The sequence below is a fragment of the Triticum aestivum genome, chromosome 7A, assembly GCF_018294505.1.
Source record: "Triticum aestivum cultivar Chinese Spring chromosome 7A, IWGSC CS RefSeq v2.1, whole genome shotgun sequence".
In the NCBI taxonomy this organism is placed as follows: Eukaryota; Viridiplantae; Streptophyta; class Magnoliopsida; order Poales; family Poaceae; genus Triticum; species Triticum aestivum.
This window is the reverse complement of record NC_057812.1, coordinates 59601011-59627125: the sequence shown is the minus strand read 5'-3', so window position 1 is coordinate 59627125 and position 26115 is coordinate 59601011. Positions and strand designations below refer to the sequence as shown.

Below are 26115 nucleotides of genomic sequence, written 5' to 3'. Positions count from 1 at the left end.
AACATAGTTCGTATTAAAATCTCTAAAAGGGCTTATATTTAGAAACGGAGGTGTTTTTCAACTAAAATGTCAAAGAAAATACTAAATGTAGGTTACTATTGTATATGAAAAGTGGCGATTTAAACTCACATTTATCATCACAAATGTTCAAAATAGCAGTACACAACATTTGAAATGAAAGATTACTGGGGCCACCCTACAGAGCCACCTGCCTCCCGCAGCCCGGTCCGCAAAAGATTTATTAACAAAGTGGGTGGCATCATCCTGACGCCACATTTCAGACGATAATCACCAAAAAGAAAATGTAAGATGGGTGATGGCAGGTGAAGCCGAGTTTACAAATGCTAGTCATTATTAATTCAAGATCACTTCATCAGATAAGTTCTTGCGCGCAGAGAAGCGCACTACTACACCACTGGCTGTCTGCAAGCCTCGCCTGATACCACGTAAGTGCTGCCCGAACATTACAGTACTACTAATGGATCTATTATAGGCTCATTAGTTGAAGGAGGTGTTTTTAAGGTGGTCCGGCGCGTCCTTGAAGGAGTGCTTCCTGGCCATGGACAGGATGGTCTTGTCCGCGACGATGAAGTAGGCCATCCCGGCGACGGTGGAGATGATGAGCGCCTGCCCGGTTGGGTTCAGGTGCGCCCTCGCCCACGGAAGCATCCTCACGCTCGCCAGCTGCAGACAAATCGCACGGACGACATCAGACGGTATTCTCTACTTGCCGTGCAGAGTGAATGGTTGCTTCTAATGAAGTACTTACGGTGGGCACTGCGGCAGCGACAATGGCGACGGCCGCGGCCTTGGCTCCGGCCATGGCAGCCTCTGCAGTTCGGAATGAACAGAGGGGTGTTAATGACGACTAAGTTTCAGCACAGGCAGTACAGAAAGCTAATACTGTACAATGTACTAAGAACAGAGCGGCAAGAGCATCGCCGGCGTGGTGAACCGACAGGCCATGCATCATATTGTTTTGGCTACCTCTGGAGCAGCGCTTGGCGGCGGCGAGCCTCTGGTCGAGGTAGGCGCGGGTCACCGTCGACATCTTAGCGAGGGAGGTTGGTGGCACGAGAACACCGCGAAAGCAGTGAAGTGTGTGAAGTGTGTGAGGGAAGATGAGTAGTAGTGGTGTGAGATGAGATGGGACAGAGCTGGGTGCTCCGGCCGGATTTATAGGCTGCATGCAAGAAACCGCGAAACCGGCGTGCGGAGAGGATGGCGAGCTGAGACGGTGGGAAGCGAGACCGTGGTTTCGAGACGAGCGGCGGGCGGGCGCGATGGCCGGCGACGCGGCACAGCACAGATGGTCCGCATATAAAAACAATCCCACGTGACTCGCCTCTGTTACATTTTGATGACCACTGCACTGCAACTGGATAAACATAAGGCATTGAGATCGATCGGGGTTGGCGGGGAGCGTGTTCGTGCGTAGTTGCTGCAATAAAAAGCAGCGGTGGGCGCTCCCAGTCTCCGGACAACCCAATTCCGCCAGCGGTTCGCTCCTAATCCTTTGTTTGGCTGGCATCGTTCCCCGGTGTACGTGCTAGCCTTTTTGTGAGGTAATATAAAGTTGATCGCTTATTCCCCGGTGTACGTGCTAGCCTTTTTGATTCACATCATAGAATTTTTTCCATTGAGTGTAGTCTAATGTTTATTTTCCTATAAAATGTAGAGGATAGGAAAAATTCCTCCATAGGAATAGATTCCAATCCTACAAACCAAAGGGCTCTAAAGGAATTTTTTTTATAGAAATCCTATCCTATGAAATTCCTACAAGATTCCTCTAAACCAAAGGAGGCCTAAAGGTTTTTCTATTACTAGTGTCAAAAAAATGTCTTACATTATGAGACAACTATGTTTTCTAGTTTTAAAGCCCTCCTATTGAATTGAACTGTTCAAATTTGAATTTGATTTATGATTTTGAGTAGGTCAACTATTTCTCAACTAAGCTCTCTCATTCAGTTGGGTATTAAATTTTGAATTTGATTCATGATTTTGACTAGGCCGATGATTACTTAAATTAATCGGCAGCAACCAGCCTGTAAAAACACATTTGTCCTGTGTTGTGCATGCTCTCACCATCTAAAAAAGAAGTGCCAACATGTGACACTGTAACAACAATATAATAAATATTGATTGATTAGATATACTTCTGTTGTATAAAAATGTAAGACATTTTATATTTAAATATAGAGGACACTTAATAACACCGCCAAGAAAACCCACTAAAACACTGCATTAAAAAAATACTACATCATAATTCTCACACGTCAAATAAAAATTATCTTTTTGAAATCCGAACACCACAAATGACACAGCGAAGTGCGTCCAAACCTTTGGGATGAAATCATAAAGAAAGTCATGTAAATGATAACTTCTATGGGAACTAGCTCATCTTGCAAATATAAAAAATTAGCGCTAATCAACTACTTCAACAATCCAACTAAAGAAAATAACTACAACAAAACTTTGGTAATGTTAGTGGTCACTGAAGTAGATTTTACCCTAATTCTTTTTGGCCTACACCTAAACCAAAGTTAATTTGTATTCATAATTGGAATAATGTTGTTCAAATCCAAGAATTTTAGACGAACTGATTCTATATTAAATTTGAATATTTGGTGGTGAGATCTGAAATAATTTGGTACCGTACAAATATTTACACTAATTAATTACAAAAGTTCAGTAAACTAAATTGCGGTCACTTCCACACCAATGTCATTGTGTTCATCCAAAAAACATATATACATCGCATATGCATTTTTCAAAGCAAGATATGTGATTCATGGGGAATTGGCAAATTAAACACCAAAATAATGATTCAGTTGCGTGGACTAGTTTATTGATAGTTAAACAACAATATATTCAGGGGAGATCACCGACAATAAGCAGCGGACATGTAACACCAATTTTTGGCACGATACATTTTTTTTCCCGAAAAGGGTGAAGACCTCGACCTCTACATCATCCACACAACCATCTTTATTAAAATAAAATAAATACGTCTAAAACATACACAGTATCAACTAACATGACAAAAAGAAAAAGAAAACAGCACAATCGATGGGAATCTCCCCGTCACCGCTCGCACCGCCACCGTAGATCTCCCATCGTCACGAATCTTGATCATCACCAAGGATTTGGCAATACCTAAAAAAATTACCAAGAGGAGGCGAGAAACGCGTTTACCGACAAATACCAACTAGACACCGTTCAAAATTTTCAAATTCAAATTTATTTGTGCTATACTCATTTTAGTTGGGAATTTGCTAGCATCTCAGTGGTTGTTTTTGTGCACTTCGGCGAAGGGAGACCTTAGCGTTGAATGTTAGAGCATCTACAACCGGACCCTTTATATCGGCTTTGTATGTCCGGACGGACGATTCAGTCATTGACCGCTCAAGAAATAGAAAGCCAGCAGGCTCCCTCATATTGGTCATATACGTCCGGATCAACCGGCACCGCTCATATCCAATCATATCTAGGACGGGTATGGGGAGGCTCGGACGTGTCCGCCACGTCAGATCCGACAGACACGAAGCACCCCAAATTTCATCAAACCACCTCGACCTAGCCGGTCTTGCCCTTTTGCTCTCCTCTTTTCTCCCTCGTCTGTGAAGGCCCTTCCCTAGCTTCATCGTCACCCTAGCTTACCCACCATCCTGAACCCATAACGCCGGCAACACCACCACAAATCTCCTCCCCGCCATTCTCGTTGCCGCAGTACATCCCACTCCTCCCGTCATACACCTTGCCCTCTATGTGTTCAATAATGTCTGGTCAGTTTTGTTTGGGATTCTTGCAAAACGATTGATTCGTCAGATGAGGAGTGTAAAGAATAGGAGCTTGATGAACTCATGCAAAAAGAGTTCATCGATTCATCGAAATCGGAAGACAAAGATACGGAGTTGATGATGATGATCAACATCCAGGAGGAATTGGAGATGGCGGTGGAGCATATCCTAAACTTCAAATGTATGACCAAAGGGAAGAGAGTTCTAAACTGATATAGGGTCGCTGGCGCGCGACTGCTCTATTTAGAAGTACTTTCAACCCGGACCAACATTCCCTGAAACATTTTTTGTCGTTTGCGCAAACCCTTATTCTACGGTGTGGTAGTGGAGGTACTGGTCTCTGCTTCAGGCACAAGATGGATTGTCGTTCTGTCCTTTGTTGAAATGCACATGTGCTCTGAGGATTATTTTCCTTTTTCCTTTAAAAACTTTCCATATTTGCCACGCCATCTACTAGACCTTATCAAAAGATTTAACAAGTGGGGCGGCATGGTCCTGGTGTGCATCGCAAAGTAGGGGGGTAAGGGGTCGAAGAATGCAGAGTTATTTGGGTCTTGTGCAGGATCTGCCACTGGAGGGTGTTCTTGCCGCACAATGTCCGCGCGGGGATCAGCCCTCTAACGAGCTGTAAGTAATCAAAAGGTACTTCATAGTGAAGATATCCTACCTTACTTTTGAGGAAAATAACCGAAGTATTTATCTTGCAGTTCGGATCTTATCCCTTCTCAGCTGAGCTCGTCTTCGGGGGATCTTCTTCCGGAGATGATGGAGAGCGAAACGCCTCCCCCTGCCACAATGCCTTACGAAGCGGGCGACCCTGAGGTGTCTTCGCGGAGGGCTTCTCCTGATCCGGCAAGGCCAGAAGGTAATCCTATGGCCACCCGAAGTCCTCAGTATCCGGTCTCGAAGAGAGCAATCGAAAGTGTCCGGCACCGTCTGGTGCGCGGTCGGATGTACGGAGGGATCTGCTGGAGAAAGCGGCTATCTCAGAAGAGCACCGCACATTGATGGGTACGGTGATTGAAAGGATTTCGTCCGCCGAAAGTGGGCTGCATGAAGCCTCTATGAGTCTACTGACGGGTTTTAAGGTACGTGAAATGATGTACATTTTTGAAAGTACCGCACATTTTTAGATGTGCCCTGTGTAGATAGTAACCCCTGAGACTCTGGTTATCGTTGAAAACGGCGGCAAACAAAGGATCATAGTCCCAGGTAATAACCAGACTGCCTTTATGTGCAGGTGGTGGAAGCTCTGGTGGCTACCCGGACTGATGGGTATGCCGAACTAAAGGGGCAGCTGGATGCGGCAGATGCCGACATCGTGCTTGTCAACAAGCGGCTTGACGAGGCACAGGGTGAGTGGCCTTTCTGGTGATCGTCACATAATAAGAGTAGCATGATGCCATTATCTTTAATATGTTGTGACTACAGATGGGGCGGCCACCGTGGAGACCCTTCGGGCGGAGCTTGCCCGAGCCAAGGAGCAAGCCAGGAGTAGCAATGCGGCCGCTTTACAGGCGGCCGAAGAGTTAAGGGCCGAACAGGCCGCACATTGCGAGAGCAAAGAAAAAATTGCCAAGATGGCCGTGGAGTTAAAAGATGCTGCTGACCGTTACCGGTTTCTTGAAGAGGAAAACCGGGCGAAAGTGACGGACCTGGAGAAGGCCCGGGTGGCTGCCAAGGAAGCCCGCTCCAAAATTAGAGCGACGAAGGAGGAGCTGAATCGGGCTGCAGATATCGTGTCTGGGAAGCCTTTCCTGTTGCGGACTAAGTTCGGAGATCCGAAGTATGCTCCTCTGGACCGGCTATGGAGTTCTGCGGACGCGTACATGGACTTGGCTGCCAGCGCTGCTTATGCCGCCGAGTACTTCAAGAATCAGAAAGGTCCCGAAGTGGAGAAGCTGTTTTGGTCACAGTTTCACGATCCAGTCCGTCCGTTGCTGCTGAATGAGCGATTGACCGGTTGGGCCGAGCTCCATAGATTATCCGGACTGGCCATGAGGTCTGTTGTGGATCATTTGTGGCCAGGAGGGTCAAGGTCGAATAGCTAATTTAGCTTAGTGCAGCAGTTCCTTGGCGATGTGCCACGCATCGATGCTGTGAAGGGTTCGGCGTGCATAGAAGGCTCGCGGATGGCCCTTGCCCGTGTCAAAACATACTGGGCGGAGATGGATACCACCACTGTTGCGGCACAGGGTTCAGCCAAAGGTCGAGTGGCTGCCAAGCACTACTTTGAAGAAGTTCTTGAAGGCGCTCGTTCAATAGAGGCTCAGTGCTTGAAGAATATTCTGTTTGAGTGACATGTATTCCCATTGTAAAAACAATGTTTTATTGAATTTATCAAGGCTGTATTTATACTTTTGCCCAAAAGTGCTATGATGCCTCATGTGCGGCCGTTTATGTATATATGTATACAACCTGAAAGATTGCAGTCGTCGGCTTCAGCCCCCACGCATATAATGCGGGGGTGTTCGCAGAAGACGCATGTTCACACTTGATTCAATGTCTTGGTCCGTTAAGGAGGTGATAGCATAGCGAACTAGGCAACCGGACTATAATGCTTTAACACTTTCACTTAGCCAGAGGAGTTTGACAGTGGGGCTACTATATAGCCCCTGGTGGCTCCGCACTCATCCGAATTCGGGGTGCGTACATGCCTGGCCGGGAAGTGGCCCATCGTTAAAGCGGAGGGATCCCGAAGATTCCGCTAGGTCATCGAGTGGTTGACCAGTCTCATGATATATCATTACAGTCAGTTTTCGGCTTTCTCTACTGAGGTTCTCGTCCGGATGAACCAGGGCACAATCGCAGTAGTTCTCTTGGTGCCGCCTTAGCTAATAGAGCGGAACATAAGGCAGCAAAACACAGGAGTTGGGCAAACCCAACATTTGACCAAAGACATGATTCGGAGCTGATGCATAGAAGGCCAAACTCGCGACGCCAAACACTCCCTAAGGTATTCGGTCTTTATGATGTAAACCGGGCCTAAACAGTGCCCTTTGTAATAAGCCCCTGGTGTCCAAGTACGTGTAGTATTCTAATGTGGCCACATGCTAATACGTCAGCATCCTTCTCAATTGTACTGAGAATCCGATGGATGTGTATCAACAAGAGACAGTAAAAAAGGTTTACGCAGGGTCTTAATCTAAAAAGAATCCTTGGAACGGGTCCCTGCTGCACGTCTGCGCCTGTGTCTCCGTTGTGCCGTATTCTGGACGGGTGTAGCACGATGGTCATCTGAAAAAGAGAGGAACTTAATTGAAAAGTTGCCGTGCAAAAGGTAAGTTATACTAAATAAACAATATATAGTTCAAAATGAGTAAAGTTGAGCCTGATTGCCACTTGTGCACGCGCGTTGAGCCCCTTGTATTGTAATAGGGGTATAGAAATCAAACCTGTATTAATTACATATAGCTGTACCAGACTCGTCCAACCGTGTCCATGGTCTTAACGACCTCTCAGATGCTTTAGTTGGTGAGGCCGTTTAGTGTGCGGTTGCCAAGGCAGCCGCACGGTCTTCCGCGCGCAAGGAGCGCTCAATATTTCCATTTACTGTAATGATGCCACGTCGACCAGGCATCTTAAGCATGAGGGAAGCGTAATGCGGTATTGCGTTAAAGCGAGCGAAAGCTTCGCGTTCTAGTAGTGCTTGATAGCCACTTTGGAACGGAGCGATGTGGAAGGTTAAATTTTCGCTGCGGAAGTTATCGGGGAAGCCGAATATAACCTCTAGTAGCAGGGAGCCCGTGCAATGGGCCTCTAGGCCTGGCGTTACTCCTTTAAAGGTAGTATTGTTGTGGCTAATTTTTGTTGGGTCTATCCCCATTTTGCGGACTGTGTCATGATATATCAGGTTTAAACTACTGCCGCCGTCCATCAGGACTCGTGTGAAGTGGTATCCGTCAATTATCGGGTCTAACACCAAGGCACCCCATCCTGCACGCCGGATACTTGCCGAGTAATCCCGATGGTCAAAGGTGATCGGTTGGGACAACCAGTGGCAGAACTCCGCGGTGATAGGTCCTGGGGCATGTGTCTCTAGGAGTGCCGCTTTGTTTCTCCCCTTTGTCACGTGTAACACGTTTACTGTTTTGAGTTCTGGTGGGAATTTCTTCTGTTCCCCAGTGTTTTGCTTGCGAGGCTCATCCTCGTCTTCGCTTGGTGTATCCTGCCCCTTGTGTTCAGCGTTGAGCTTGCCGGACTGCTTGAAGACCCAACATTCTCTATGGGTATGGTTTGCAGGTTTATCGGGGGTGTTGTGGATCTGACATATTTTATCCAGAATCTTGTTTAGGCTGGACAGTTCGTCTTTGTTGCCTTTGGAGGGCAGCTTTTGCTGATCTGGCCGAGAGCTTCGGAATCCGGCGTTTACCGCCGTGCCCTTCGGGTTGTCTTCTTTATTCCGGCGCTTGTTTTTGCTGCGCCGTGGTTTCCCGTTTTCGTCCCTGACTTCGGATGTACTTGGGTCGCTGGTGCTGCATCGGGCTAACCGGCTATCCTCGCCCGCGCAAAAGCGGGTCATGAGGCTTGTTAATGCTGCCATTGTTCTCGACTTTTCTTGGTCGAGGTGTCTGGCAAGCCATTCATCTCGAACGCTGTCCTTGAAAGCTGCTAAGGCTTCGGCGTCCGGACAATCGACTATTTGGTTCTTTTTAGTGAGAAACCTGTTCCAAAGCTTCCGGGCTGACTCTTTGGGCTGTTGAGTTATAGGAATTAAATCGTCTGCATCCGGAGGTCGGACATAGGTCCCTTGAAAATTTGTCCGAAAAGCGTCTTCGAGCTCTTCCCAGCTTCCAATGGAGTTTTCGGGGAGGCTTTTAAGCCAGTGCCAAGCTGGCCCTTTGAGCTTGAGGGGTAAGTACTTGATGGCGCAGAGATTGTCTCCTCGAGCCATATGGATATGGAGGATGTAGTCCTCAATCCAGACCCCAGGGTCTGTCGTTCCATCGTACGCCTCTATGTTTACGGATTTGAATCCCTCTGGAAATTCATGGTCCAGCACTTCATCTGTGAAACATAGGGGGTGTGCGGCACCCCTGTATTTGGGAGTACCGTGGTATTGGGATGTTTGTTTTGTTGCATTGCGTGCTGGAGCGCGCTTGCGTGGCCCGTAGATGGACCTGGTTGCTCCATACTTTTGAGATGGGTCCTCACATGGATCGCGTACCGGCTTATGTGCGGCGTCGTTTGCCGTTCTATGTTGGCCACGAGGTCGTCTATCCGACTGGATGGACATTTTGTTTTTTGATTGCGGGTGATCTAAGGCCTCCTCATCGAATTCAGGTAGCAGCTTTCGCTTTGGGTTGCTCTTGGTGTGGCGATTACCGCCGTACTTCGCTGCAGTGTTGAGTACTTCACTCCATCTGATTCTGAGTGTGTCTTGTGTAGCCCTGAGCCTTTGCTTCTGCTTTTTCAGACTCCTTGCAGTGGCCACCAGCCTTTGATGGGCATTCTGTTGTTCCGGGTGTCTGTCCGGTGTGATGTCGTCCAGACTGTTATCTTTGACGGGGTCGGGTTGTTTGGTTTGATTCTCCGTTTTGCCCTGGTCGGGCGATGGTTCATCCTGCTCTATCGCTAGGTCTATATGATTGTTGTTTCTACCAAGGCGGGATTTGGAGCAACGCTTACGCCGCCACTTTGACTACTTCTCAAGGGAGCAACCCTTCACTGCGTCCTTCCGTACCTCGTCATCATTTTCTTTGGGTGTGTCCACCATGTATACATCATATGATGAAGTGGGCGTCTAGTGCCCTGTGGGCAGTGGTTCCTGTTCGTCTCCTGCATCGTCGTCCATACCGTCGATGTCTTCGGAGTCGAAGTCGAGCATGTCTTTCAAATCATCGACAGTGGCTACTAAGTGGGTGGTGGGTGGGCAGCGAATTTCTTCGTCATCTGCATCCCAATCCTGCCAAACATAGTTCGGCCCGGATTCTCCTGACAGGGAGAGAGACCTTAATGAGTTCAGTATGTCGCGGAAAGGCGAGTGCTGAAAGATATGCGCGGAGGTGAACTCCATGATCGGCACCCAATCGGATTCGATAGGCATGGGCGCAGGCAGTTCGGAGTCCGTGGCCGGGGAAGAATCTGGTAGTTCGGCGTCACGGCTCCCATGAAGGGTAAGGTATATATTCGGCTCGATCGCCGCGGAGAATACGGCCTCCGTGGCAGGGTCTATCCACCCATCCGTGGATGGCGCAATTGGCTCTGAATTGAGGGTTGGAGCGGTTGTCGGTGCGGTCTCCTGAACACTGTCCGATGGCAGAGCTAAATCATGCTCATCATGACCGTGCGGCGCACTCGGCACGGGCTCGAATCCGTCGAAGATCGAGTCTCCGTGGATGTCGGCCATGTAGTTTAAGCTTCCAAACCTGACCTGGTGGCCAGGGGCGTAACTCTCGATCTGCGCCGGATGGCCAAGCGAGTTGGCCCATAGTGCGACGCCGCCGAATACAAAGATCTATCCGGGGAGAAAAGTCTCACCTTGGACTGCATCGCTATCGATGATCGAAGGAGCCATCAAGCCTAACGGTGACGACACAGAGGAACTCTCAATGAAAGCACCAATGTCGGTGTCAAAACCGGCGGATCTCGGGTAGGGCGTCCCGAACTGTGCGTCTAAGGCGGATGGTAACAGGAGGCAGGGGACACGATGTTTTACCCAGGTACGGGCCCTCTTGATGGAGGTAAAACCCTATGCCCTGCTTGATTATTCTTGATAATATGAGTAGCACAAGAGTAGATCTACCACGAGATCAGAGAGGCTAAACCCTAAAAGCTAGCCTATGGTATGATTGTATGTTGTCCTATGGACTAGAACCCTCCAGTTTATATAGACACCGGAGGGGGCTAGGGTTACACAAGGTCGGTTACAAAGGAGGAGATATACATATCCATATTGCCTAGCTTGCCTTCCACGCCAAGTAGAGTCCCATCCGGACATGGGACGAAGTCTTCAATCTCGTATCTTCATAATCCAATAGTCCGGCCAAAGGATATAGTCCGGCTGTCCGGAGACCCGCTAATCCAGGACTCCCTCAATGTCCAAGATAGAATATAATATAACATGGAACAATAAAAAATTATAGATACGTTGGAGACGTATCACTTGTTGTCCCGCAGCTATGCAACATCCTTGGGTGAAAGGAGCTTTACCCGTCACTTGCAAGCTCCGTAAGGAAATAATGAACGTCAAGTAGCAAGTCAATAAGCTCGAGGAAGAGAATTGTATCCTGAGGGGCATCATCGCCAAGAATAGCACATCACCACCCCCGAAGAAGGAGACATAATCACACGGGTATGGGCACTCCCCTTGGCAACGGCCAAGCTTGGGGGAGTGCCTTGTTATCGTATCACCATCACTTTTATCTTTACTGTTTTTCTTAGTTCGATCCTGGTGATAATATCTTGATCTAGTAGAATAAAGTTTTAGTATGATCTAGTTGCGAGTTTTGCTTTATGATCTTCCTATGTAATTGAGTCCGTGAGCTATATATAATAAAGATTAGTGTTGAGTCAAGGGCTTGATTATTTTGCTATGATCTTGAGGGAATAAAATAAAAGAGAAGATATAAAAAGAAATAAAAAGATCATATGGATCTTATGGAGAGTAATGAGCTCACATATAAAGAGTATGATGAATAAAAGTTGTTGAGAGTTGACAAACATAGTTTTGGTCATCGTTGCAATTAATAGGAAGTAATAAAGAAAGAGAGGTCTTCACATATAAATATACTATCTTGGACGTCTTTTATGATTGTGAGCACTCATTAAAGTATGATATTCTAAAGAGTTGATGTTGGACAAGGAAGACAACGTAATGGGTTATGTTTTCTTACATCTGAGATAAATTATATTGTCATGGATCATCCAACATGTTGAGCTTGCCTTTCCCTCTCATGTTAGCCAAGTTCTTTGCACCAAGTAGAAATACTACTTGTGCTTCCAAATATCCCTAAACCCAGTTTTGCCATGAGAGTCCACCATACCTACCTATGGATTGAGTAAGATCCTTCAAGTAAGTTGTCATCGGTGCATGCAATAAAAATTGCTCTCTAAATATGTATGACTTATTAATGTGGAGAAAATAAGCTTTATACGATCTTGTGATATGGAAGAAATAAAAGCGAAGGATTGCATAATAAAGGTCCATATCACAAGTGGCAATATAAAGTGACATTCTTTTGCATTAAGATTTCGTGCATCCAACCATAAAAGCGCATGACAACCTCTGCTTCCCTCTGCGAAGGGCCTATATTTTATTCTTATCTTATACTTCATGCAAAGAGTCATGGTGATATTCACCTTTCCTTTTTTACATTTTATCCTTTGGCAAGCACAATGTATTCGAAAGATCTAGATACATATAGCTAATTAGATGTGAGTCTGCATGAGCTATTATTGTTGACATTACCCTTGAGGTAAAACGTTGGGAGGCAAAACTATAAGCCCCTATCTTTCTCTGTGTCCGATTAAAACTCCATACCCATAAATATTGCGTGAGTGTTAGCAATTGTGAAAGACTAAATGATAGTTGAGTATGTGCACTTGCTGAAAAGCTCTTATATTGACTCTTTCCTATGTTATGATATATTGCAATTGCCTCAACGCCTGAGATTAGAGTTTGTTAGTTTTCAATGAAGTTTATGATTCATACTTGAAATTGTCATTGAATTGTTACTTTAGCATAAGAGATCATATATATATATATATATGTGTGTGTGTGTGTGTGTGTGTGTGTGTGTTGTTGTTGTTGTTGTTCTAAGAATGATCATGATGCCCTCATGTCCGTATTTTATTTTTATCGACACCTCTATCTCTAAACATGTGGACATATTTTTCGATTTCGGCTTTCGCTTGAGGACAAGCAAGGTATAAACTTGGGGGAGTTGATATGTCCATTTAGCATCATGCTTTTATATCGATATTTATTGCATTATGGGATGTTATTACACATTATGTCACAATACTTATGCCTATTCTCTCTTATTTTACAAGGTTTACATGAAGAGGGAGAATGCCGGCAGTTGGGATTCTGGGCTGGAAAAGGAGCAAATATTAGAGACCTATTCTGCACAGCTCCAAAAGTCCTGAAACTTCACGGAAGGTATTTCCAGAATATATAAAAATATTGGGCGCAAGAAGTACCAGAGGGGGGCCACCCACCAGCCATGAGGGTGGGGGCCCGCCCCCTGCCTCGTGGGCCCCCTGGTGGCCCTCCGATGTCCATCTTTGGCTATATGGAGTCTTTCATCCGAGAAAAAATCATAAGCTAGCTCACGGGATGAAACTCCGCCGCCACGAAGCGGAACCTTGGCGGAACCAATCTAGGGTTCTGGCAGAGCTGTTCTGCTAGGGAAACTTCCCTCCGGGAGGGGAAAATCATCGCCATTGTCATCACCAACGATCCTCTCATCGGGAGGGGGTCAATCTCCATCAACATCTTCACCAGCACCATCTCATCTCAAACCCTAGTTCTTCTCCTGTATCCAATCTTTGTATCCAAACCTCAGATTGGTACCTGTGGGTTGCTAGTAGTGTTGATTACTCCATGTAGTTGATGCTAGTTGGCTTACTTGGTGGAAGATCATATGTTCAGATCCATTATTCATATTAATACCCCTCTGATTATGAACATGAATATTCTTTGTGAGTAGTTACGTTTGTTCCTGATGACATGGGAATTTCGTATTTGTTCAATATTTTGATGAGATGTATGTTGTCATCCCTCTAATGGTGTCATGTGAATGTCGACTACATGACACTTCACCATTGTTTGGGCCTAGAGGGAGGCATTGGGAAGTAATAAGTAGATGATGGGTTGCTAGAGTGACAGAAGCTTAAACCCTAGTTTATGCATTGCTTCGTAAGGGGCTGATCTGGATCCATATGTTTCATGCTATGGTTAGGTTTACCTTAATACTTCTGTTGTAGTTGCGGATGCTTGCAATAGGGGTTAATCATAAGCGGGATGCTTGTCCAAGTAAGGACAGTACCCAAGCACTGGTCCACCCACATATTAAATTATCAAAGTACCGAACACGAATCATATGAGCATGATGAAAACTAGCTTGACAATAATTCCCATGTGTCCTCGGGAGCACTTTCCTTCATATAAGAGTTTGTCCAGACTTGTCGTTTGCTACAAAAAGGATTGGGCCATCTTGCTGCACCTTATTTACTTTTATTACTTGCTACTCGTTACAAATTACCTTATCAAAAAACTATCTGTTACCGATAATTTCAGTGCTTGCAGAGAATACCTTACTGAAAACTTCTTATCATTTCCTTCTGCTCCTCATTGGGTTCGACACTCTTACTTATCGAAAGGACTACGATAGATCCCCTACACTTGTGGGTCATTAAGCACAACCCACCACGGCATGCCTGACTCCTCAGGCACGCCCTGGTGGGTTGTGCCCACCACGGGCCTCCGTTTGCGGTGATTCCAACTCCCAAAAATCACATATATTACAATATAATTCTCCATGAAATTTTATTGCATTTGGACTTCGTTTAATATGGGTACTCTGCGATACAGAAAACATGCAAAAAACAGGAACTAGCACTTGGCACTGGATCAATAGATTAGTCTAATAAATCATATAAAAAGTTGCTAGAAGTATGTAAAACTTGTATAATATTGGCATAAAACAACACTAAATTATAGAGACGACGGAGACGTATCAGCATCCCCAAGCTTAATTCCTACTCGTCCTCGAGCAGGTAAATGATAAAAAAGATAATTTTTGATGTGGAATGCTACCTAGCATAAACTTGATCATATATCTAATCATGTCATGAATATTAAGACATAAGTGATTCAAAGCAATAGTCTATAATTTGACATAAAGACATCAATACTCAGGCATCCCAACAAACAATTTTGTCTTTCGAAATATCAACGGTAAAGAATGGTATCCCTACAAAATCATATAATCTTGTCGTGCTCTGTCTTCTTAACACAAAGTATTTATCATGCACAACCCCGATAAAAAGCCGAGCAACTAGTTCATACTTTTTAATGCGCTTCAGCTTTTTCAACCCTCACGCAATACATAAGCGCAAGCCATGGATATAGCACTATAGGTGGAATAGAGTATGATGATAGGGGTAAATATAGAGAAGACAAAAAAGTAAGAAAGTCTCACATTGATGCGGCTAACCAACGGGCTATGTAGATGCCCATCAATCGATATCAACGTGAGGAGTAGCGATTGCCATGCAACGAATGCACTAAGAGCTATAAGTGTATGAAAGCTCAATATGAAAACTAAGTGGGTATGCATCTAATCCTATAATGAAAAATTCCCACTAGTATATGAAAGTGACAACATAGGAGACTCTCCATATGAAAAACATGGTGCTACTTTGAAGCACAAGTGTGGTAAAGGGTACTAACAATGCCCCATCTCTCCTTTTTTTTCTCTCATTGTCCGGAGTCTCATCCCGACTTTTGGGGCAATCATAGTCTCCATCATCCTTTCCTCACTGGGGCACTGCTCTAAAAATGAATAATGATGATCATCACACTTCTATTTACTTATAACTCAAAAGAAAATAAAAATTACAACTCGATACCTATGAAAAAGTATGACTCTATATGAATGTCTCTTTCATGTACCAGGATGTGCAATGATCTAGCGTAGCATGTATGAAAAATGATGAACGGTGGCTGAGCCACAAACACTATGTCAGCTATATGATCAAGCAAAGCAAAATGACAATGAATGCTCAAGTCATCAAACGGAAGCGGCGGAAGTTCCATGGCAATATATCTCGGAATGGCCATGGAAAAGCCATAATAGATAAGTATGGTGGTTGTTTTGAGGAAGAATAATAATGCTTATGTGTGATAGAGCATATCATATCACGTGGTTTGGATGCACCTGCGAAGTTTGCACCACGTCTCGATGTGAGAAAGGGCAATGCACGGTACCGTAGAGGCTAGCAAATTGTAGAAAGATAAGAGTGCGTATAATACATGGACTCACATTAGTCATATAGAACTCATATACTTATTGCAAAAGTTTATTAGCCCTCGAAGCAAAGTACTACTACGCATGCCCCTAGGGTGTAGATTGGTAGGAAAAGACCATCGCTCATCCCCGACCGCCACTCATAAGGAAGACAATCAATAATAAATCATGCTCCAACATCATAGCATAACGAGAGATTATACATGCATGCTTAGGGAATCACAAACCTTAACACCAATATTCTTACGAAACACAACCATTTACTAGTACCTCCCACATATTCCATCTCTATATCGCAAAACTATTGCAAGGAATCAAACATATCATATGCAGTGTTCCACAAGTTTTATGTAGGATTTTATGACCAACCATGCAATTGACCAATTCCTCTTGATCCTCTAAATAGATATAAGTGCGGCAAGAGAGTTTAATTATTTCTACAAAAGATAGTTCTATAACAAATCTAAGTGAAGCAAAATAGCATTCTTCAAATAACAGTTTTCTATGTGAAGATAAACAGGCAATCCAAACTTCAAATGATATAAGTGAAGCACATGAAGCATTCTATAGAGCTATACTCAAAAGATATAAGTGAAGTGCAATGAGCATTCTATAAATCAACCACGGATTATCTCATACCAGCATGGTGCATAAAAGAAAAGTGAAAACTAAATGCAAAAGACACTCCAAGATTTGCACAAATCGCATGAACAAAACGAAACCGAAAACATACGATACTTGTTGAAGAAAGATTGGATGTCTTCCGGGGCATCCCCAAGCTTAGACACTTGAGTCTCCTTGAATATTTACTTGGGGTGCCTGGGCATCCCCAAGCTTGAGCTCTTTCCTCTCCTCCTTCTCCTCATATCGAGACCTCCTCGATCTTTGATCACTTCACCCACACAAAACTCAACATAAAACTCGGTAGGATTCGTTAGTATAATAAAGCAAATCACTACTCTAAGTACTGTTGCAAATCAATTCATATTTTGTTTTTGCATTGTAGCTACTGTAATATAACTTTTCCATGGCTTATACCACCAATAGAATCAATAGTTTCATCAAAACAAGCAACATACTGCATCAAAAACAGAATCTGTCTTAAATAGGACAGTCTGTAGTAATCTGAACACTACCATACTTCTGTAACTCCAAAAATTCTGAAACATTAGGACAAAATAAACATTTTTTATATAAAGACAGTGCAAAATGTTTCAGAACCGTTTGACATTCCAGTAAAAAAATGTAAAATCGAGCACTACAGCCGAAGTTTCTGTTTTGCACCGCGCAAACCAACAAGCAATCTAATCATCCTAAAGGAAAATCTTGGCACATTATTTTTATAATACAATGGAATTGTACAATTGGATAATTATTTTTCTGAGAATCTTCATGAAAAATTCTACATCATTTCCATGAGCATGAACACAAGTGTTCAAGGTCGACCCTCACTTCTCCAATGCATAACTTCCAATCGCTTCTTGTCGGGGATATACCCCGCGGTATGACCCGGACGGAATCATGACCCGGCCGGGCTTGGCGACTCACCAGAGACCTGACTGGAGCTTGGCGACTCACCAGAGACCTGGCTGGAGCTTGGCGACTAACTGGCAATCCGCCCGGACATGGCGGTCTACATGTAACCCGCCGGGACATTGTGACTCACTGGAGACCCGACGGGCGGATCAGACGGACGGCGAGGGTCTACCATTCCAAGTCACCGCCCGCGCTTTTGTGGAGCCGCCCTGTTGCGAGCAGCACCGCCTCCACCAAGCCCCTGCATACGAGTTGTTTTTGCCGAACCGCAGACGACGAGCTGCCGCTACTCCTTCCACTGCACTGCAGCTGCTGCTGTTCCAGCGCTCCGCGGCAGGCCACCATTGTCTGAGTCGCCGGCCTTGAGCCGTCGTACACACAGGTCACGCAACCGCTGAGTTTGACTGCTGTTCTACGGATACGTCAACAAGTCCCGAAGCACCGCTAGTATTTTCACAAAGACCAATATCTAAGGCTGGTTGTAATGGGGAGTATCATATACTAGTATTATGCATATGATACTAGTGTATGATACTACATTCCTAATGCATAGTATCATATATTAGTATCATGTAGTACTTTATTTATTATCATACATGACACAAAGTTACATAGCATTTATTATGATACAGTATCATGTATAATACTACACCATCTCTTTCTTCATATAATGCTGTGCGACCTCATCAAAATTACCTAGTTGGCATGCATGATACTAGCTATAATACTACCATTACGACTAGCCTAATTGATTTGGAGTTCAACTAGCACTACCACGTACATGTACGTAAAGCCAGCAAATCAGTCAGCAGGGGGCCACGACTTGGAGAAAGCGGACTTGGATTCATCAAACAAACAACGACGCGGAGGAGGACGTGGGACACGGGCTCGGTTTCGCCTCGCTGGCTCACCGCACCGTCCCGTCTCTGCCTCACCGATCTCTGCAAAATCTTCGGGAAAAAAAGTTTGAGGCGTGTGCTCGCTAGCTCCGTTCGATGGTGCACGTACGTACATGCAAGGAAAGTCAAACCAACCAAAATGAGTACTAACTCATTACTACTTGAAAAACTACTAGTACTTGCACAGATTCTGAGATGATTTACAAGAAAAAGGATCCATCAGAGGAAGATGATAATGGGAATTTGGTACCTCTGAGACGCCATGGCTGCACTCCGTTGCTACCTATGATCAAACCGGACCCGAATTAGTCACCTATTGAGCTGCCCCTCGCCAGCGTGTTGAGCGACTGCCGCGGCCACACCGTCGAATCCGAACAGATGATCAATTCTTGCTGCAATCGTTTGTCATCAAGGCTGACAGGAATTGTGCTACGCTATCGTCGCCGGAGCTTTGCGACCTTGGCCAAGCTGCTATCAACATCCGAAAAATACCAGGTGATATTTATCCTATTTATTTTTTAAAGCACGTATTAATTCATGCGAGCAAAACTACTTTGCCCTCCTGTGTTTTATATCCAGGAGAATTATTCGTCACAAGGTGGCATTATACCGCGGAGATGGAGGCCTGCCAACATCATTTGGCACGGATGGTTGTCCTTACTCAACAGACTCCTGCACCGGCTTACAACGCCGTGGCTGGCTCGCCCGTCCGCACCATTTTTACAACGCCACGGGCGACTCGCCCATCCGCCCTCGTGGCCGGCTCACGCGTCCGCACTGACTTACAACGCGGAGGACAACTTGCTCACCCGCACCGGCTTTAATGCCGCGGCCGGTTCATTCGTCTGCTCCTGCGGCCGATTCGCCCGTGGTGACCATTAACTCCACGGCAGATAATTTCCAGCCTAACATATGAGGTGAAATCCATGCAGCATATTTTTATATTATATATTGCTTTATTTAAAAGAGCAATTATTCCGGTTTGCAACTTGTCCCATGCAGGGTTCTAATCGGTCTATATCACGGTTAATTATGAAGAATCTCAAGCCAACTCCTCAAGTCGCCTTGAGACTCGGGGGCTATGATGGCATTACTCCGCAAAATTGGCCAGTATCAATAATCTAGAACGCCAGGTCATTGGAGGGAAAAAATAACCCGGCCCCGGAGACTACTGCTATGTTGATGAAAATTTAAAGACCGTCAGAAAATTGTCGGTTTAAAATAAAGATTCCGGTTTAAAATCCGGTTCAAGAGACATCTCTCTCCTGCAAGGCTTCGAAGCTCTCAAATCTAGTTCAAACATCCGGCTCAAGGTAAATTTGTCTCTTACAAAGCTTTTAAGCTCTCAAATCCGGTTCAAACATCCGGCTCAAGGACAATCTACCTCCCACAAAGTTTTGAAAGCTTTCAAATCCGGTTCAAAGTTCCGGTTAAAATAGAATTAATCTCTCGCAAGATTCGAGTTCTTAGAAAAATTAAAGGTTGCCAAAGAGAACTTGCTGCCATGATGTGCGGTTCAAACATGGATATCCTGCCTTACGGCTTACCTTATTATGGTCACTTGAGGGCTTCCTGTTCAAACATAGGTCATATTCAAACCAAAGAGAACATAGTTGTTGTAACCCTTTTGATCGGCGCAAAGCCAAACTCACTAGGGGGCTTCTTGATCGTATCTGAATCATAGCTTAACCCCTTTTGGGTCCGACTTGGATCGTATTCGAATCAGGGTCATTAAAAACCTCTCAAGGTCATTTGGGGGCTTCCTGTTCAAACATAAGTCGTATTCGAACCAAAGAGAATATAGCTGTCGGTACCCTCTTGATCGGTGCAATGCCAAAGCCACTGGGGGCTACATGATCGTATTCGAATCCTAGCTTAACCCCTTTACTAATCGTATTCGAATCAGAAACCTTCGATGTTTATTTGGTTTAAGTTTTTGCAAACAATCTTTTGGGTTTTGATATTTTTGCTCATATCTGAAGCATATAAGTGTGGTTTCGTTTAAATCTGGCTTGGCTTTGGACGATAAGTCGCCAGCATATGACAATCATCATATATTTGGAAGTTTTGGCCTCTAAGGATTGGGTTATCACCCTTACAGCACAGGTCATGTAAACCGGCAGTACAAATTGAATATCACAATGGTTATATGTGGGGTATTATGATCCACCCTGCGGTAAACCGCTAGGGGATCTTGTGATTTACTTATGTGCAGGATAAGACTACATTGGAGTAGTTACCCACCCTGGCTTTTGACGTTAAGTCGCCAGGGCATATGTTGTTTAAACTCTGTAGCAGGATTTACAGAGTTATGACTTACATAAATGATTAAGTTCCAACCCATCATCAAAGATTGAAATTGGTGTCTCAAAAGGGTTATCAATTCTTGATTTTCTCAAAGGCTATAAGCCGTCGGGTTATAAAAATTCCAGCCTACAATGGAGGCATATTAAATAGCCATCGGCAAAGAGCCGCCGGGTATTTAAACTCTGGATTTACTTGTCAACAGATAAGGTATCCAATGTCGCTTTGGCGCAATGTCTATTATTTTATCAATGGATATGATTTATTCTACAATGGAAAGAATAGTCTTGAGTTGATGCAGGCTTACAACCCGACACTTGGGGGCTACATTATTCAGTTTGAGATTATATCAAATATGCAAGTCTCATGTCACTGCCAGCATACACCATGGCACTTGGGGGCTAATGCAAAGACAATTTTACTGGCCTTATTGAAGACCCGACTCATCACATCATAATGAGCCGGCCCTTGGGGGCTACCAATTGCTCCTGTCAACAGTTCAAGGTACGTAAGTTTTATTCCATTATATTGAAGGGTCCATTACTCAGTTGGTAAAGCACAAAGCTCTTAACCTTGTGGACGTGGGTTCAAGCCTCATGATGGGGGTTACATCACATGATGTTCTTTTCAAAAGAAGTATATATAAAGTCCCAGCTCAATATTATCTTACTGAGCCGGCCCTTAGGGGCTACATGTTGTTGTTCAAGTCTATAAGATCATATTTATAAAGTCCATGCTCATTATTGCATAATGACCCGGCCCTTGGGGGCTATACTGGTTATAGTTTTTTATAAGTATAAGGCAATTACAAGTCCCAGGTTGCTGCAAGCATCACAACCCAACACTTGGGGGCTACATATATGGAGTATTCAGTCTTTACTAGTGACTAAGATGAAACAACATGGATTTCTCAAAGTGGCAGTATTTATATTGAAGCAAGTCTTAAGTCATCACTTTGTTTCTGCTCAAGACTTGGGGGCTACAGGTAATATGGATATAAGGGAGAAAAATCTTCAAATTCTCAGTTTTTGAGTAAACCAGATTGACCCGGCGTCACCAATAACCATGACCCGGCGTGGGCAACAATTATGACCTGTTGCTATCAATATTTACAAACCGGATATTTTGGCAATGATAAACCGACAAGTTCTACAAGCCGGCTGAAAGTCAGATGAGTTTTTCAAGACCAATATTTTTTAAGCCGGCGCTTTGGAAGCCGATTCATTATTTATTACAATATTTCTTTATAAGATACCAATGTCTGCAAATTGACTCTGAAGCCGGCCTATTGACCCGGATTTCTCAAAAGAAGTATCTGGATTTTTGCATTGGCAAGGTTTGGACATATCTTTTAAAAGAGATTTGCTATAAGATCTTTGAGTATGCATCTAGGAGGAAATGACAAGGACTTAAAGATGATCAGGTGCCGGTTCAGGAAAATATTTAACCCAGAGCACAACCTATCAAGTTTGTTCTTGTGTTTATTTTACAGAATCAGTTTAACATGGATAAATCCAAATTAAACTGGGGGATAATGTCGGGGATATACCCCGCGGTATGACCCGGTCGGAATCATGACCCGGTCGGGCTTGGCGACTCACCAGAGACCTGGCTGGAGCTTGGTGACTCACCAGAGACCTAGCTGGAGCTTGGCGACTCACTGGCGATCCGCCCAGACATGGCGGTTTACATGTAACCCGCCGGGACATTGTGACTCACTGGAGACCCGGCGGGCGGATCAGACGGACGACAATGCCCAAGGCCCAGCGGGCCGGCTTATTCTTTGGTGGGCCGGCTTAAGAAAAAAGGGATGACGAATATTTCCTTTACGAGGAAGCAAGACCCGGACTTGTATTAAAATTGTAAGAAAGGATAGACTAGTCCTAGTCCTACTAGGACTCCACCACTAGTAGGGAAAAACCTAGCAGTAGCGCTGGTTTTGTGCTCACTAGTAGCGCGGGTAGGCGCGCTACTAATAAGGCACTACAGCTATTGCTTAGCAATAACGCGTGCCGCACGCGCTACTGCTAGGACAAATAGTTGCATCGCTTGTTCACTCCCACGCTCCTGCTAATGTAACTACTGGTAGCGTGTTTTCTTTCCATCGCTACTAGTATTGTTTTTTTATTTTTTTATTTTTAGTGTATTTATGCGCCATCGTACAAATATTGGTACAATACCAGTTATGAGGTTTACATCATTATGTCCATAACAGCGTGTCAAATGAAGGTGGATTAGGTTCAAGTGGAGGCAATATGTGATGCATGTCAAAAGTATACTACTAATCCAAACTTGATCTAGTTTGGACTAGTAGTACTTTCGATGTGCACCACATGTTGCCTCCACTTGAATCTAATCCGCCAGCACAAGCTATTTAATCATCATCATAATCATTAGCACCAACAATATTTATTGAATCACCACTAACACTAGCTAATAATAATCATCAGTCATTACCACCAACACTAGCTATTTTATCATCATAGTAATAGTGTAGCACATCATCATCCTCAAACTCATTTCTAGCTAATCACTCCTGCTGCTCTCTCTTAGGTAAAACAACATAAAATATGTGTAGCTCTCCTCCTTGATCAAGTTGGAGCATGCAGATGAACATGTCTCCTAATTTTGGGTAGCACATCTGTTTGCTGCCCCCTAGTACTTGTCTGCGCTCCCCATCACATATCTGGTCCAGTCTTGCCCTATTAAGCATTCATCGCTGATCTTGAATGCACTAAAGTAACATGTAGGATATCTTGGTCGTAAGCTAATAATACTCATGGTACCTTTACTCTCGATCCCATAAGGCACAACATTCATCGGGAGTCCCTGTTGAAGAACATCGTGTGGTCACATACTTAGCAATGAAGTTTAGCTTCACAAATAATGTATGGAAAAGATGCACTGAGGACAAATAGTAAAAATCTTACCATCCTTCCTAAATAGATGTGACCGTAGTTCATGACGAACACTATTGGTCGCACGTTTTCAGTACTAAGATTTCTAAGTCCAGGAAGAAAATTTGTCTTGACGGTATCAAGATCCTCAAGCCATGAAACATAATGACTTAGCTCCTCGCAGTTTAGTTCAACCCCGGCACAGTAGTAGGTCCTGTCTACCAAGCGCTGGACATGTTTGCTTGCACCGAAATAAGCTGACAATACAAATTAGTTGTCAACTATTTTTGAATAAACAATATCAAAGACATAAATATGGTTGAGAAACTTACATTTTGGTGTAACTGGAAGCGTCTACACATCAACCCAGATGTCGGTATTACCTTCAATATCATCTTCCGGACGAATATCAAAGGTGATAACCATATCAGGCTGAAATGCATAAGTCTTGCATAGTGCTCGCCATGTTTTGCATCCAAAATAGGTGTAGTCGTCTGAATTGTATAATTTTGCGTGGAAAATATAACCATGCTCGGTCTTCAAATAAACTTTCTTTACCTCCATAGTATGACTGAAACCTATCTTATCCAATACAAAAACTCTTACATGGCAGGGGATACGCTAGTAGAATAGTAAAAAAATATAAGTTGAAGCAAATGAAGCAGATGTCATGCTTAATTACGAAAAAAGACTTGTCGTTGTGACTTACTGTATCCACTTCGAAGTTCTCGTCCAGCTTGATGCTGAAGCGCCTATCATCATCTAGGAAGATTCCGTCGCATAGGCCGCGCTCGTCTTTGCAGTATTTGCAAATACCAAAATCCTTTTTGTCGTCAGACATTTCCTATGTTCATAATTAAAACATTAATTGAAAATCGATAGAAGACAACTACCAGGATACTCAACACATAAATCCGGGGCACTCGATATTTCCTACATATTCTGGCAAAAGTCATGCCAAAATTCACGGAAAAATCCGGCATGACCTTTGCTAAAATAGGATATATTGAGCGCCTGAAATTTGCCGGAACGGAAATGAATCAACACTCCGGCAAAACATAGGCCACTCGGAGGTGTAACCTGCAAACATGACCGGCCACTTGGATATTGAGCAACACAAGATATACATTTCAAAATATCTTATAAGACTCAAATTAGCATGCATTCAATAAGCAAAAGTAAATCATCTCATGCGTCCGTACATCGTCGAATACTATCACTAATACATCCTGAATAGTGTCATACGTATAACATCACTAGTACAACTAAAACCCTAGCACACGACGGGTATCGGCGCGGGCGGTGGACACCCACAGAGAAGGAACCATCACGGGATCATAGCTCTAGTGAGATCCCTGGAGAACCTGCCAGGTATTGGAGAACCTATGCTCCAACGCAAACAAGTAGCGACGGACGTGCGCGTCCTCCTCACTCACACGGTGACGCACCACCTCCGCGGAGTCCTCGAGCCTCTGGACCGTCACTGGCCCACGCGACCGCCACCAAAGAAGGTTCGGGTCAACGACAGGCTGGCTCCTCACCAACCTGCGCCCCCCGGTAGGTAGCGCCTCCCAGTACCACCCCGGCGGAGCCTAGTCCCCGACATGGCCCATCTGGTCAAGCAGGTGTCGTCCTCCGCCGACTCGACGACGAGGATGCGGGATAGGCATCGTCCACGTCGATACGGGAAAATTGCTTTAACTAAAAAAATAGCAACAAGTTCTTACTAACTAGTTCTATTAATTCAACTAGTTCTTACTAAAAATAAACTTACTATAAATAAAAATATTCTAGTACCTAGTTCTTACTAACTAATTAGTACCTAAGAACTACTGCCCTAATTACCATCTAATTTGATGAACCTATAGGGGTGGAAAGTGGTAGCGGATATTCCAATTATCCAACTATAAAGTGAAATGAGTGGTCAAATTTTACTCGTTTTATGATTCATCTTAGAAATTTGATTGGTTTCCACCCTTACATGAACCCTAACTCATTTGAGCCGCATCCGCATCCGATTCGTTTCCACCCTAACTAATTTGATGGAGGTAGAAACCCTAGGCAGAGGTAGGGGAGAGGGAGGAGCAGGCGTGCTCACCTCGGGTGCCTGCGACGAGGGAGGGGCAGGCGGCGTCGAGGTCGTGGTCGGGGCTCCGGGACGGCGTTGAGGTCGGGGGGCGGGGGCGGCATTGAGGTCGGGGTCAGGGGCGGCGTACCGGGCGGCGTTGAGGTCGGGGGCGGGGCCGGCGTTGAATCTGGGGTCGGGGCGGCGTGGGCAGAGCGCGCGGCGGCCGAGGGGCGACGGCGGCGGCGAGAGTGGAGTTGATTTGAGGGATGAAGTGGTCGTGGGGAAGGACAAACCGCGTGGTTAAGTCAGAAGTACCAGTAGCGCGTTCTAGAAAGGGCGCTACTGCTACGTTAGCCATAGCGCGTTCTGGAATACACGCTGCAGCTATAGCGATTTTCTGTAGAACCCGCTACTGCTATTCCTTTCTCCTTTTTTTCCTTTTTTCTTTTATTTCTCTTTACATTTTATTTTTTCCCTTTCTCCTTTTTCTATTTCTTTCATTTTCATTTACTTTTCTACTTGTTTTTCACTTTATTTTGTTTCCGTTAGCAGCAGCGCTTTACACGTAAGCGCGCTGCAGCTAAGGAGATTAGCAGTACTGCTGGGCCATTATACGCGCTACTGCTAGGTTGGGCT

The 26115-nt window shown here is 44.6% G+C and overlaps 1 protein-coding gene across 1 annotated transcript; it reads right to left on the bottom strand.

Annotated features, from left to right (window-relative positions):
• Positions 1 to 300: 300 nt before the first annotated feature.
• On the bottom strand, positions 301 to 1295 carry LOC123153826 (early nodulin-93). Its single transcript, XM_044572753.1, has 3 exons — positions 988 to 1295; positions 770 to 831; positions 301 to 684 (listed from the first exon to the last, which is right to left on the bottom strand). The coding sequence occupies exons 1-3, from the start codon at positions 1187 to 1189 to the stop codon at positions 499 to 501; spliced, it is 450 nt and encodes a 149-aa protein (XP_044428688.1). The 5' UTR covers positions 1190 to 1295; the 3' UTR covers positions 301 to 498.
• Positions 1296 to 26115: the final 24820 nt, after the last annotated feature.